This window comes from Bubalus kerabau, chromosome 18, assembly GCF_029407905.1.
Source record: "Bubalus kerabau isolate K-KA32 ecotype Philippines breed swamp buffalo chromosome 18, PCC_UOA_SB_1v2, whole genome shotgun sequence".
NCBI lineage: Eukaryota > Metazoa > Chordata > Mammalia > Artiodactyla > Bovidae > Bubalus > Bubalus kerabau.
The window spans coordinates 18,738,765-18,754,632 of NC_073641.1; the positions used below are offsets into that span (position 1 = coordinate 18,738,765).

General features: G+C 36.1%; 1 protein-coding gene across 6 annotated transcripts in view; it reads right to left on the reverse strand.

Moving 5' to 3' along the window:
* Positions 1 to 15,868, reverse strand: part of IPO11 (importin 11) — a 201,395-nt gene that overhangs the window by 110,481 nt on the left and 75,046 nt on the right. For all 6 annotated transcript variants that reach the window (XM_055555038.1, XM_055555039.1, XM_055555040.1 and 3 more), the window contains exons 17-20: positions 7,868 to 7,901; positions 7,620 to 7,660; positions 6,284 to 6,400; positions 1,107 to 1,220 (exon numbers count right to left, since the gene is read on the reverse strand). In XM_055555038.1, coding sequence (XP_055411013.1) covers positions 1,107 to 1,220; positions 6,284 to 6,400; positions 7,620 to 7,660; positions 7,868 to 7,901 — 306 coding nt within the window. The remainder of the gene's footprint in view (positions 1 to 1,106; positions 1,221 to 6,283; positions 6,401 to 7,619; positions 7,661 to 7,867; positions 7,902 to 15,868) is intronic.

A 15,868-nucleotide genomic window follows, 5' to 3' on the forward strand; every position in this document is an offset into this window, starting at 1 on the left:
TTGCTTGAAGAGCATACCTCCTTCACAAAAATCTCAAGTTGAGTCTAAAAACACATTTGGCAGAGATATAAGGCAAAAGACATGAGGATCAATCACTCTCTGCTCTGACACTTACATGAACAATCTCAGACTAACTGCTAACCTTCTATTAGCATTTGTATTCTCATCTATTAAAGGGATATAATTTTTCAGGATAATCACAAGAATTAAAGGATAGACAAAAGTGCTTAAAAAAAATTTTTTTTGTATCACTATCCATGTATCTAAAACTGCCTCAGATAGAAATTTATAACTATAAAACTCAACCATAAAAATTTGGTGAAAGAATAAGTTTATGTTTCAAGGTGACTGAAAAAGGGTTTTTTTAAAATAATAATAATAATAATAATATTAGTTCAACTTATTGGAACATTTTAGAGTACTAATTCTTAATTTTGAAAGAGATCTCCCCATTGGAAAAAATATATCAACTTTTGCAGCAAGGGTGATAAAAGTCACTTGTGCATCCCTACAGACAGATATTCTCATTAAGTGCTTCCCTCTCCATTCTTATACCATCAGACCTTAATCCACCCTAACAGTTCAAATGAGAACCGCAGCTCCATCTCTCTCTCTCTCTGAAATTTTAGGGTTCTCTCAACCTGCTGTACATCCCCATACCTCAAAGTCAAGATATCAAATATCAAATTAACTCCTTCCCTCAAAGGCAACTTACCTGTTTTTCTGTCTTCCCAACATATGAAAGGAAAATTTTTACTTTAAATTAAGTGAAAATGGAGAGTCAGTTTATACAGAAAAGCCCTGAATACCAAGGAAACTACATGCAAAAAACAACTGACTGTAAAAATCACAAGTCAACCTTCTCTGGGGACAACCACCTCTAATGAAAGAAATTGTCTTTTAAATGTAGAGAATATTTTTTTAAATGTCAAAAAGTGCTCATAGTGAATATAAAAAAAGTGTTTTTAAATTGTGTAGATCACACATGAACAAGAAAAATGTGAGGTCTTTTACTGCCACTAACATCAATCACATGAAAATAGCAAAAAAAATTTAAAGAAGGAGAAAAAAAAAACTAAACTAGAAACTGTGGAGAAGGAACTTACCTGAACAAGATGAATAAGTGTTGTCAGAATAGCACACCTCAACATATTGTGCTCTTCACTCTGCTTCCAAAGAAGAGGCAAATACTGTACCAAACATCCTACATACGGTCGTATCTATCACAACAGAAGCAGAGGAAGCAGCAGAGCTGGGTTAGTAAAGAAGGTGACTTATTTCAGAAACACTGACAGACCTATTAGGTCACAGGTAGCAAACGGTTTACTGGATGTAATGTATTAAGCATATATCCTTTAAAAGATAAATTCGACAGTATATAGAGACACAGAGCTCCAGGGTAAATATTTTTAAATAATTTTAAACAAGCAGCAAATTTATTGGCTGAAATAAAATTTAGGAATATAAAACAACATACTGATGCCAGTTATTTCTTTAATAGAAATTACTTAATAAAAAATGCTGTTATATCCTAGTTCTTTTTAATGAAACAACTTATATAATTGGGAATTATAATGTTTTTAAAAGAGTCAGCATTTCCTCATTCATTCAACCATTACCAAATGGCATCTTTCAAGTATCAGGTCTTGAAGACCAGGCACCAAAAAGCAGAGGATATAAGGTAAGCATATGAACCCTTAATCCTTTTCAAAGGATAAAACTGTTAACTCCAACATGGATTAACTTCATCAGTTTTAAAAAATATCCCCTACATCACACACACCACAGCTTGATAGTGAGATTTTTGGAAAATAAAATGGAACCTGATTCCACATGGAACCTGGAAACTGCGCTCCAGGTTTCAACCTACAGCCACCCTGTATTTGGAACTGATTTGATGAGCGTACACTTGGTGATAAAACACTAGAGTTTCACAGTTTCAGTACTATCGATCCCCAGGATTAAAAATTAAAAATTTCTCCCATACATATGGCTGATTCACTTTGTTATACAGCAGAAACTAACACAATATTGTAAAGCATTATACTCCAATAATTAAAACAAAAAAACTGCTCCCAGAAACAGTAAGAGTTTCTCTATTCTGCTTATAAAACATCATACACTAAAAGTATAGTATATACTATACACACAAAAAAAATCTCTCAGATTTGTTCCCCAGGTTTAGGAGAGGAGATGCAGAAAGATAAGAAGTTAAATATTTGCCCAAATATTTCAGTGAGATAAAACTGAATATATATTAAGAGACTCTTCATGTATCCAATTCTGAATATTATTTTAACAGATATTTATTGGGCACTTAATTTTGCTAAGTGCTCAATCTCAAAGATCCCTCCAATTAACTTATAAAGGCAGACCAGTTAATACATAAAAACAGGTTTCAGAGTAACTAATGCATTCATATTCAACTAAAAACAGCATGTTTTACTGATAAGGAAAGTTTTGGTTTTGAACAAATTAAACAGACTATCTTCCAAGGCATGGAAGAAAGGAAATATGTGCTATGAATTACAGACCGGGTGAATAATAGGACCAAGCACCCAATTACATTTGAAAGTCATGAAATATCTATATCCCAGTCTCAGTTGTTCATTAGAATATGCTCTAAATTAAAATTAATGTTTCAAAGACACTATTTTAAAAATCAATCATAGATTCAGTGTTGTAAAAGATTTTAAAAAGGGGCTGGCGATTAGACAACAAAGTGATGACATGAGAGCCAAACACATTTCCTTAGGTTAGGAGGGGGGAGGTAAAAAAATAAATTATTGGGGCAACTGAGAAAACCTGAATATGGACTTGACATCAGAACACAGCACTACATCAACGTTAAGTTCCCTGAGTCTAATGATGATTATGATTAAAAAGGAGAGGTTTAATATACTAAGGTAAAGTGTTGTGATGAAATGACATGAAGAATATATGGGTAGTGATTTACTACAACATGTCTGCATATTTGAAACTTTTCAGTGAAAATATGTAAAAGGAAAAAAATACTATAAACATTTCTTAAAGTGATTATGCGTTTTGGGTAAACCAATGATCAGTTATTTAAATAACATTTAAAAAACACATGGAATTAAGAATGTTTTATAGATATCAGGATAAATATCCCACAACAGAAAGTGAACCATCAGCGTAACACAACTGAGATGAGAGTACTCATCTTTTGGCACTTCTACTCCAAAAAAATAGAATTGGGCGGGGGGGGGTGGTGGCGGGGCTCTACTATGAGCATTATAGTCTTGTGAGTTCATTCTACACAAGAATATACCCACTTTCATTCATAATACATTAGAAAAACAAGTGAAACTCGAATATGTGACAGACTAACAAATGTTTTAACAAAGGTTCCATTCGCAAGGGAATTTAAAAAGTAAGTCTCTATTAACATCTCATTTTAGCTAACACTTTCAACAGAATATTTAACATTTCACACTGGCTCTTTAATTTTTTTTTTTTTTTTGGCTCTTTAATTTTTAATTTTGTTCTTTTCCTTCAGAAATGCTTAAGTCCAAAGACTGCTTACCTGACATCTTACTTGATGATTAATACATTTTTTTCCTGACTGTGTATTTACAGAATCTCTGAACTGGAATAATTTACTTACAGGTTTTCAATTACTTAAAAAAAAAAAAGAAATATAATCTTCAAAAAATTTCAAGCTATGGTATAAAGATGGTGACGTCCCTAAAACTTCAAAAACTGTTATGTGTCAGAAAGTACCGCTGTAAGAGGGCTCAAAATGTTTGCAATCTAGTAGACAAAAATCATATTTATATACAAATAATACCTGAAGGATATTTAAGTGATGATCTTGTTCAAAGGTTAACACAAGAAAATGTTTTTCCTGAAAACATTTTTCATAACCCTTTCCTATTCACATTCTAAAAACAAAAAGTACTAATAGGACAACTATATCCTATTTACTAATGATAGAGACATATGAGCTGCTTAGACTATTTGTGCTGTGAAAGATAACCATGGATAGAAACAAAAGCATTTTTAAATTTACTAAGCAAGACCTAGATAGCATATTCAAAAGCAGAGACATTACTTTGCCAACAAAGGTTCATCTAGTCAAGGCTATGGTTTTTCCTGTGGTCATGTATAGATGTGAGAGTTGGACTGTGAAGAAAGCTGAGTGCCGAAGAATCGATGCTTCTGAACTGTAGTGTTGGAGAAGACTCTTGAGAGTCCCTTGGACTGCAAGGAGATCCAACCAGTCCATTCTGAAGGAGATCAGCCCTGGGATTTCTTTGCAAGGAATGATGCTAAAGCTGAAACTCCAGTACTTTGGCCACCTCATGCAAAGAGTTGACTCATTGGAAAAGACTCTGATGCTGGGAGGGATTGGGGGCAGGAGGAAAAGGGGACGACAGAGGATGAGATGGCTGGATGGCAACACTGACTTGACGGATGTGAGTTTGAGTGAACTCCAGGAGATGGTGATGGACAGGGAGGCCTGGCGTGCTGCAATTCATGGGGTCACAAAGAGTCGGACACGACTGAGCGACTGAATTGAACTGAACTGAACTGAAGCAAGAGTAATGTTAAACTTATGTGGGAAAAGGTTTAGCAGTTTGGGGAGATGGGGTAAGAAAATTCATTTCTACAAAAAGAAAAAAAAAAACCTTCTCTAAGAAATTCCCATTAGCCGGATGGTGTCTAAATAAGATTATTTTTAAAACTGCCAAATCTTGCTTCTACAATATAATCAATTTTAAAATAATTTATTGCAATTGTATAGTAATCTGCATATTGAACATTTAATATTAAATATCTGTGATAATCTTATATTCAGGAATCCTTGAGAGTAATCTTTATCTTTACCATTTTATACATGAGGACTCAAGGTTCAAGACCATGTCCAAGCCAAAGAGCAGAGACAGGGACTTGAAATAAGTTTAAAACACAGTCTCAATGACCAAATTCTCTCAATGTTATTGATAAACCAATATCAAAATGAAATAATGTAATTAATGTAATAAGAAACACAAGTGTTAAAAAATTTTAAGATATTACTACTTTTAGACACCAGGACTCAAATCTGCTCAAAATGATTAATGGTCACTCAAAACTGCAACTGGTATTACATCAATGCAACGTTGAGTTCAGTTAGTCGGTTAGTGTTAGTTGCTCGGTCATGTCCAACTGTTTGTGACTCTATGGACTACAGCCTGCCAGACTCCTCTGCTCATGGGATTCTCCAGGAAAGAATACTGGAATGGGTTGCCATTCCTTTCTCCAGGGGAGCTTCCCGACCCAGAGATTGAACCTGGGTCTCCTGCATTGCAGGCAGATTCTTTACCAGCTGAACTACCAGTGAGAAGGTTAATGATGAGTTTGAATATTATCAATGCCACTAAAATGTCTGAACTTGGGCATATTTCTTGAAGCCTCAAATTGTTCGAGATAATGAATTCTAATTCCCACACAAAGGTTTTTTTAAGGATTAAATGAGAAATACATGCAAATCACCTGGCACAGGAGTTGGAAACTTGTCATTACTCAATAATTGATAGCAATTCTCATCAATTGCTTTAGAATTAATAAGCAGGTTCAAGGTGTCAGAATTCACTAATAGATTCAGGAGCAGACTCCAAGACTGTGGACTTAAATTCAGTTATCTTTTCCTAATTAATACCTCACAGATTTATTCAGCACTTTTCAAATAAAAATATGCAGTGTAAACTTGGATATAAGAAATTACAGGATAATTACAGTGTGGTTCCTGGATTATCAATTTTTCATAAACATTAGGAGTGATAAGGGAAGCTGAATACAATTAAATAATAATTTACTGTTAAAAACTTTACATATTATTTTTAAATTAAACCAGTGATGGATATAACATGGCCTAGACTGCGAGACACACTCAGTTTTTAAGGTACAAACAACAGATTTCTGAGAATATTTGTATTTGCTGACTGACCTTTGTGAGTATGCACTCAAACATATTAAATTGTAAAAAGTATTATTCAATATAAACTGAATTTTATAAAAGATATATAATTTTGCTTTCTAACAAACAACACTACATTGTTGATCCAATTTTTTATGTTTTCATTTTCTTAGATCATTTTTTAAAAACGCCAAGTATAAAAGTCAATTTTGATACAGAACTGAAATCACAACCTAATAGAACCATTTTAATGAATGTTTTAACACTTAAAGAATGTGTACCAAGCAAAGATGTTAACGAATTCTACATATACTCTCCACATTTCTCTAACATTTATTTTCATGTTTACAACAAAATTACCTGCACGTTGACTCTTTCAATCACACAAGAAAGGACATGTAAAACATGCATCTTTGTGTCACATTCTGTAACTTGCTGAAGTAACTGAAAGAGTAGTGTGAACATGGTTTCCAAATACTGTAAGTAAAAGAAAAAATAAAAGTTTGGTACAGAAATGTAAAAAACCTTCACATAAAGACAGAAATAAGAAGTAAAATTAAGTCATAATAGCAAAGAAATAAAAGACAAATAGACAAAACCTTAGCATTACCTATACAACTTCAAATTGGTTAAGTTGTCAATATTTAGGGCAGTGATCTTATTCTTTATTGCTGTTAAATGTGCCCATTTTCAAATTTAATTCATCCACAAATGTCTTCAGAGAAAAAGTGTGTTTGAAGTTTCTGTGTTTAAAGTTTATACAGCTAATTCAACTTTTAAAAGTCCTTTGTCACTTCTTTTCCAATATGCCTGTTGTTTTGCAAAGTTCACTCATTATAGCAAGAGGACCGCCATTACTGCACTCACATACCAGCTTTCTGATATAAATTTTTATAGACAAATACTTGTAATTATACGTGCAACAGAATGTTTCTGATTAGGAAATAGAAAACAAAAAACCTATGTCTGGCTTTTAACTTCTACATCGAGAAAATTATAGTAGAAATTAACAAATCACAGGATGTCAGAGACAGAAAAAAACGTTTGCTCTTTCAGATATTTGATTCACTTTTAAACAGATTGGTAAAACATCTTTCTTTCATCCAAAAGCATTAAGTGATTCTTCTATTAAAGAAAACTTTCTGTTCTCCAAGTGTACCCATTAATGACCCCACAAGAAATGTAGGCAGATATTTTACCATAAAGTTTTCTTGTCTAGTCCTCTCAAGAAAAGCAAACACTAAGGCCCCAATCATACTGACATATTTAACAAGTGTTTACTGAGTGACAACTATGTGGAAACAAAATAGGTGCTGAGGGTTGAGTGAAGGGAAAAAAAAGAGTAAGACTAGGTATTGTGCTTTTCAGGTAAGGACAGACATACATACACAGACAACAGAGGGGGATGACCTAAGGATGAGGAGTAACAGACGGATATGAAATGAGATGTCTTACACTAGTGAGAACAGAAAGTGCAGCAGTCAACTCTAAAATGGATAACAAGATAATGAAACAAAACAAACAGAATTACTGAAACGAAAGTTACCAATAAAAGCAATCACTTCCAAAATAATCTAAATACTCTTTTGAAAGCAGCTTTACTAAATAATAGATACATACAATTTCAGCTATAAAATAACAATATTCAAAAGACATAAGCATAAATTTTTATAAAACCTGAAATAAATATTCTTACCGGCAGAAACTGATCTGTTCTAAACTCAAAATCATCAACAGGTGAAGAGCAGTTAAGGAATACTGAGAATACATGAAATTGAGAATATATGAAATATATCAGGATAAAATATATGTAAAAACCAAATACAACAAATCAATCAAAAATTATTTTAAACTATGTCATAAATTATGTTTTAAAAATAATTAATTTTAAAGTGTTGCTAAAATCCCTTGCAGTAAAGTATTCTTAGAATATTTAAAGGATATTTAATTTCAGAGTTGTAGCTGTTTCAATACGGACCTAAAAAGAAAGCATATTGTGAAATTTGAATCATTCTGGAATTAGTAATTATCGTTAATAAGAATGAGAAAAAAATGCATCACATATCACTTTCTCTATTCTTTTTGTTAATATTAAAGTTACAAGGTACATTAATATCTAGAAATAAAAAGACATTCTCCTTTGCAAGCAAGGGCTAAAAAGAAAAATTGTATCATTTCCCACCCTTCTCAGTTAACCATGATTTGCTTAATCCAGTCTGTACTCCAGGAAGAAAAATAATTTTCCATAAATCTGTAGAGACTGTGAGACTGAGAGAAAAGATTGTGAAGATGATGCCAGAGGGAAAGGGCAAGTTGAGAAGCAGAGAAGAGAAGCAGGAAAACAGGGCGGACCTAGGGAAGCTGGAGGATAAGTGAAGATGGAGCAGGGAGAAGAGAAAGAAGGGGGAGGAGGAAAAAGAACACAAACCGCCACTTGTAACCTCAGTTACAGGAAGTTCTTGAAACAACCAAAAGATAAAGTCTGCCATTTTCTAAACCTCAAAGTTCACAAGAGCTTTGTACAAGCTCTTGACCTTGCCAAATCACATTTTTGTGTGTGTATCAGCATGTTACCTGGGAAAATCATATCATGACAGCATATTCTACATTTCCTTTCAGGTTTTACGTGTGACTTGGCCAGCTAAATGGCATGGGCTACCGCACTCCATTTCCACATCAAGTAACACAAACTCAAGCCATCATTAAATTCTATATGCTACTCTGCAAAATAACGTATCTAAAATTTTAATCTCCTGAACAAGAGTCTTTACTTTTTTAGATGCTGTTACACTTTCCACACCTGTAATAGCAATTGGTTTTTCCTTTGCAGTCATTTTCTACAAAGAAACAGTTTTGATCATTTTACAGGAACTTCTGAGGACTTGAGGTGCTTACTAGTCATGTTCATCCAATTAGTTAACTACTCTAGATTTTAAGAACCTAGTGTGCAGGAGCTTTATCATCTGCTCTTTCTTTTTTCATTGTTTCTAAAGGTAACGTGAACATTTCTAGATTTTTAAATGATTTAACAAATGTGCTGATTATCCAATATACATAAAGCACTATGCCAAGTGTTCTACTCTGAAATGACCTAATGAAAAGATGACATACTCATGCAATTAAAAATATTCAACAAGGAACTATTTCTCCCAGGCATTGTGTTGGGTGTTGTAGAAAGAGTTGAGGAAGACACACTTCCTCTTCCTGGATCACAACCCTGTCTTGACGAAGGGGCTTGCCTAACTCAATGCAGCTGTGAGCCACGCCATGCAGGGTCACCCAAGACGGACAAGTCATAGTGAAGAGTTCTGACAAAACATGGTTTGCTGGAGAAAGGAATGGCAAACCACTCCACTATTCTTACCACAAGAACCTCATGAACAGTATGAAAAGGCAAAAAGATATGACACTACAAAATGAGTCCCCCAGGTCAGAAGGTGTCCAATATGCTACTGGGGTAAAGTGGAGGGCAATTATGAACAGCTCCAGAAAAAATGAAGTGACAGGGCCAAAGCAGAAACAATGTTCAGTTGTGGATGTGTGATGATGCTGTAAAAAACAATACTGCATAGGAATCTGGAATGTCAGGTCCATGAGGCAAGGTAAATTCAGATATAAGCAGGAGATGGCAAGAGTGAACACTGACATCTTAGTCCATCAATCAGGGAAATAAATTAGTGAACTAAAATGGACGGGAATGGATGAACTTAATTCAGATGACCATTATATCCATTCCTGTGGGCAAGAATCCCTTGGAAGAAATGGAGTAGCCCTTACAGTCAACAGAAGAGTCTGAAATGAAGTAACTGGGTGCAGTCTCAAAATGGACAGAATGATCTCAGTTGATATCCAAGGCAAGCATTCAACGTCACAGTAATTCAAGCCTATGCCCCTACCACTGATGCCGAAGGTGAAGTTAACCAGTTCTACAAAGACCTATGAGACTTTCTAGAACTAACACCAAAAAAAAAAAAAAAAAGATGTCCTTTTCATCATAGGAGTTTGAAATGCAAAAGCAGGAAGTCAAGAGATACCTGGACTACCATGCAAGTTTGGCCAAAATGAAGAGGACAAAGGCTAACAGAATTCTACCAAGAGAATGAACTGGTCATAGCAAACACCTTTTTTCCAAGACAATTCTACACATGGAGATGTCCATGTGGTCAATACTGAAATCAGACTGATTTATATTCTTTGCAGCCAAAGACGGAGAAGCTCTACACAGTCAGCAAAAACAAGACAGGGAGCTGACTGTGGCTCAAGTCATGAGCTCCTTATTGAAAATTCAGGCTTCAGCTGAATAAACTAGGAAAAACCACTCGGCCATTCAGGTATGACCTGTATCAAATCCCTTAAGATTATACAGTGGAGGTTACGAATAGATTCAAGGGATTAGATCGGGTAGACAGAGTGCCTGCAGAACTATAGAAGGAGGTTTGTAACAATGTACAGGAGGCGGTGACCAAAACTATCTCCAAGAAAGAGACCCAAGAAGGCAAAATAGTTGTCTGAGGAGCTGAGCAAAGAAGATAAGCAAAGAGCAAGGGAGAAAGGGAAAGATACACCCAAGTGAACGCAGAGTTCCAGAGAACAGCAAGGAGAGACAAGAAGGCCTTCTTAAATGAACAGTGCAAAGAAGTAGAGGAAAACAAGAGACTGGGGAAGACTGGCGATCTCTTCAAAAAAACTGGAGACATCAAGGGAACATTTTATGCAAAGGTGGGCATGATAAAGGACAGAAATGGTAAGGACCTAACAGAAACAGTAGAGATTATGGTGGCAAGAATACACAGAACTATACAAAAAAGGTCTTAGTGACCCAGATAACTACGATGGTGTGGTCACTCACCTAGAGCCAGGCATTCTGGAGGGTGAAGTCAAATGAGCCTTAGGAAGCATTACTACAAACAAAGCTAGTAGAGATGGTAGAATTCCAGCTGAGCTATTTCAAATGCTAAAAGATGTTGCTGTTAAAGTACTGCACTCAATATGTCTGCTAATTTGTAAAACTCAGCAGGGGCCACAGGCCTGGAAATGGTCAGTTTTCATTCCAGTCCCAAAGAAGGGTAATGCCAAAGAATGTTCAAACTACCACAGAATTGTGCTCATTTCACATGCTAGTAAGGTTATGATCAAAATCCTTCAAACTAGGCTTCAGGAGTATGTGAACCAAGAACTTCCAGATGAACAAGCTGGGTTTAGAAAAGGCATAGGAACTAGAGATCAAGCTGCCAACATTCACTAGATTACAGAGGATGCAAGGGAATTCCAGAAAAACATCTACTCCTGCTTCATGACTATCCTAAAGCCTTTGATTATATAGAGCACAACAAACTGTGGAACTTTCTTAAAGAGATGGGAGTACCAAACCACCTTACCTGTCTCCAGAGAAACCTGTATGCAGGTCAAGAAGCAACAGTTAGAACCAAATATAGAACAGCAGACTGGTTCAAAATTGAGAAAGGAGTATTAAGAAGCAGAGATATCACTCTGCTAACCAAAACACATACAGTCCAAAGCTGTGGTTTTTCAGTAGTTACGTACAGATGTGAGAGTTGGACTATAAAGAAGGCTGAGTGCCAAAGAATTGATGCCTCTGAATTGTGGTGCTGCAGAAGACTTGAGAGTCCCTTGACTGCAAGGCTGTATATTGCCACTCTGTTTACTTAACTTATATGCAGAGTACATCATGAGAAGTGCTGGGCTAGATGAATCACAGGCTGGAATTAAGAATGCCAGGAGAAATAATAACAAATTCAGATATGCAGATGATACCATTCTAATGGCAGAAAGCGAAGAGGAACTAAAGAGCCTTGCTTGATGAGAGTGAAAGGGGGAGGGGGAATGAAAAAGCTGGTTTAAAACTCAATATTCAAAAAATGAAGTTCATGGCATCTGGTCCCATCACTTCAGGGGAAATAGAAGGGGTAAAAGTGGAAGCAATGACAGATTTTATTTTCTTGGACACCAAAATCACTGCTGATGGTGACTGCAGCCATGAAATTAAAAGATGTTTGCTCCTTGGAAGGAAAGCTATGACAGGCCTAGATAACACACCAGGAAGCAAAGATGTCACTCTGCCGACAAAAGCCCATATAGTCAAAGCTATAGTTTTTCAGTACTCACGTACAGATGTAAGAGTTGGACCATAAAGAAGGCTGAGTGCTGAAGAATTGATGCTTCTGAATTGTGATGCTGCAGAGGATTTGAGAGTCCCCTGGACTGCAAGGAGATCAATCCAGTCAATCCGAAAGGAAATCAACCCTAAATATTCATTGGAAGGACTGATGCTAAAGCTCCAATATTTTGGCCACCTAATGTGAAAGGCCAACTCACTGGAAAAGACCCTGATGCTAGAAAAGACTGAAGGCAAAAGGAAAAGAGGGCGGCAGAGGATGACATGGTTAGACAGCATCACTGACTCAATGGACATGAATTTGAGCAAACTCTGGGAGACAGTGAAAGACAGGGAAGCCTGCTGTGCTGCAGAACATGGGGTTGCAAAGAATGGGACACAACTAAGCGACTGAACAAGAACAAGATACACTTAGCTTGTTATCAAAAAAGCTTACAATCCAGCAGGGGGAAAAAACACCCAGATAATAAATAATTATTAATAAAAATGGCTAATCTGAAGAGCTTAGGAACAGGATAATTCCCTTGAGAACATGAACTATTTCTAGGATCTTCAAATTGCCAGTATTTAGTACATTGTGAGGCATACAACTGGCACTGTGGCAGTACTTTAATTCACAAACAACAGGACATGAAACATGCCCCCCACCCAAAGGAACTCAAACTGCCAGCAGCAACTTATCCTTAAATCTTCATTCATCTTCCTCCACAAAAGGACCAGAGATGCACGTTACCCACAACAATGACATTTACACACGTAAGTATAGGAAAGATACCTGAATGAAAACTAAATGTGTTTTCCCTCCTAACAAAGGGAAGTCAGTGCAGTATTCCGCACAGAGAAAAAGATAAAACGAGTCATGATGACTTGCCTGCACTTTAACTACGAGAATAGGAAGTCAGATCATAAAGGGATCAAAAATGTCAGATCACACAGCTTTTAAAAAAAAAAAAAAAAAAAAAAGAGCACTTAAAATGACAAACACAAATAAAAACAAAATTAGCTCTTCCTGAGCTATAGAAGAAATAGAAAGCACTTATTACATAGGGACAATGAATTTTGCAGCAATTCACAAGTTATGGGAGGAGAAAGTCAGAACCTGAATTTCTAGATTGAAGAGTAGGGGAATCAGATAGAAGATGGGCAGAATAGAGTCTAAGACAATTTCTAACACACAAATCAATAAATAAATGCAAGAAAATGAAACAAAACAAACAAAATTTTCCCTTAACCAGACTCTAAACATGAATTTTCACACACAAGACATATACCTCTGAAGGAGAAAACCAGATCCAGACTGTGAACTCAGCCTGAGTCTACCCTACACCTTCATCTAAGACATCAAAAAACTTCTAAAAAGATAACAAACTAATTCCATACGGGAGCAAACAAGAGCCACCAAGCCATCAGAATCATTGGAAGGATTCCAGAGAAGCATGACAGCCACAGAGAAATGAACAAGGAACCACAAGTTAACACTACTTCCAAAGAAGACTGGTTGCTACATAAAGGCGAGAGTAACTAGACACTGCCATGAGCACGGGAGCAAACAAGAGCCACCAAGCCATCAGAATCATTGGAAGGATTCCAGAGAAGCATGACAGCCACAGAGAAATGAACAAGGAACCACAAGTTAACACTACTTCCAAAGAAGACTGGTTGCTACATAAAGGCGAGAGTAACTAGACACTGCCATGAGCACGGGAGCAAACAAGAGCCACCAAGCCATCAGAATCATTGGAAGGATTCCAGAGAAGCATGACAGCCACAGAGAAACGAACAAGGAACCACAAGTTAACACTACTTCCAAAGAAGACTGGTTGCTACATAAAGGCGAGAGTAACTAGACACTGCCATGAGCAGCATGAGAATGAGCCTTCACATTACCTGTCACGGTGGTTGAGCTGAGGTCCAGACTTGGAGGAACCTAGTGCCTGACCCCTACCACAGCCTGCCCACAGCAGTGCAGGGATTTCACACACTAACGCAGTGAGCAAGGTGCTGGGGCCGAAAGAAATGGCAGTGTCTCAGGGACTTAAACCATCAGGAAAATGTAAGGCAGACATGAGAAAATAATTTTGAAATAGATTCTATTTCTCTGCTGAAGAGAAACAGAGTAATAACTTTATAATCTTTTATCCTTATCTCAACTGTTTCATTAAATATTTTCTATTTTTCTGACTCCATGCTAGGCATAAGAGATACATTAATATGAATAATATTATCCTACTCACTGGCTCTTTTACTACTTGGTACTACTACGGTACTCTTTTTATTCTATTCTGCAATAAAGTCAAGATCACTGAATTACAATATTTTAATGTATTTATTCTGAAACATGCATGTAAATAAGTTTTCTAAAAGGATTAAAAAAAAAACCTTCCATTTACTCATTTCCTTTTAAGAAAAAAATTCTAAAGCTCATTTTCGTGCAATATGGATACCAGACATATCAATACAAAGCCAAAACGGACTACAAGAAACTTACTAGACTAAGGCTGCCTTTCCTCCTAGTTTTAGAGTGTCCTAGGAATTAATGGCTCAAACACAGATTTTTTTCTTTTTATGTTTTCTTTGGAAATTATATTTGCTGAATATAAGTGAATTCAGAATTCATTTTGTGAAAACACAGACTAACACAAAGTTTACAATAGTGCTTTGAGACACAGAGGAGGGACAAGTGGGAAAAACTCTGTAATAGTGTTTTTGAGACTTGAAGGATGGACACGTGGGAAAACAAAATCAAAACTGTAAGATAGAAATTGTAAGATAGAAAGTCTGATAGAATTGGGAGACCCATAAAAGACACAAAAGTGAAAAGATAGGAGAGTTTTAATGCATCTTGTTAAAAACTACCTCTGCCCAGATCCCAGCTGCAACTCCCCATGTATTCAGGATCTGCTAAAGTCATGTGCATGTTAAAATGCCTTCTTAAACTCCATCTAGAAAATTCACTATTGCTATGCTGGCAGTCAATCTGCCCATGTGGATGGCCTTTTCTTTGCTTGACAGACAATAACCCCAAAACACCCATCCCCAAACTATAAATCTCCTGGTTGTACCACAATATACATTATAGACTGCCTCTTATAAGAGTCAAAGTGAAAAGTGAAAGTGAAGGTGAAGTCGCAGAGTCATGTCAGACTCTTTGCGACCCCATGGACTGTACCTTCCTGGCTCCTCCGTCCATGGGATTTTCCAGGCAAGAATACTGGAGTGGGTTGCCATTTCCTTCTCCAGGAGATCTTCCCGATCCAGGGATTGAACCTGGGTCTCCTGCATTGTAGGCAGACGCTTTACCATCTGAGCCACCAGGGCAGTCCTTATAAGAGTACACTAACGCTAATTTTCAAGCAACTCCTGCTTGTTTTATTGAACACTGCATAAATAACCTAAGTAAAAATGAGTTTTTTAAATTACTTATAATTTCCAAAATTGAAAGACATTAATGGGTCAGAAACCTTACAACTAAAGCAGCCCTGTATGTAAATCAAATATTCTGGTTAGAGAATCAACTAGAGTCCTAGGAAACAAAATTTCCTCTCATCAAAGATTTAGCCATTCTATTTATACCGTGGTAATAACATTCTAAAATCTGAAACTTGCCATAAATAAGCAGTGCATCTACTAAGTAACATGTTCTAAGAGGAATGGAAGAAAACATGCAGAAGATACTTTTTAAATGGATTTTTCAATGAACACTGGAGCACTGTTATCCTTATTAAAAAAGTAATAAAAATGGAGCCTTACTTGATATCATGTTGATAAATAAATCCCAGATGGAACAAAGAAGCAAGTATGAAGAAAAC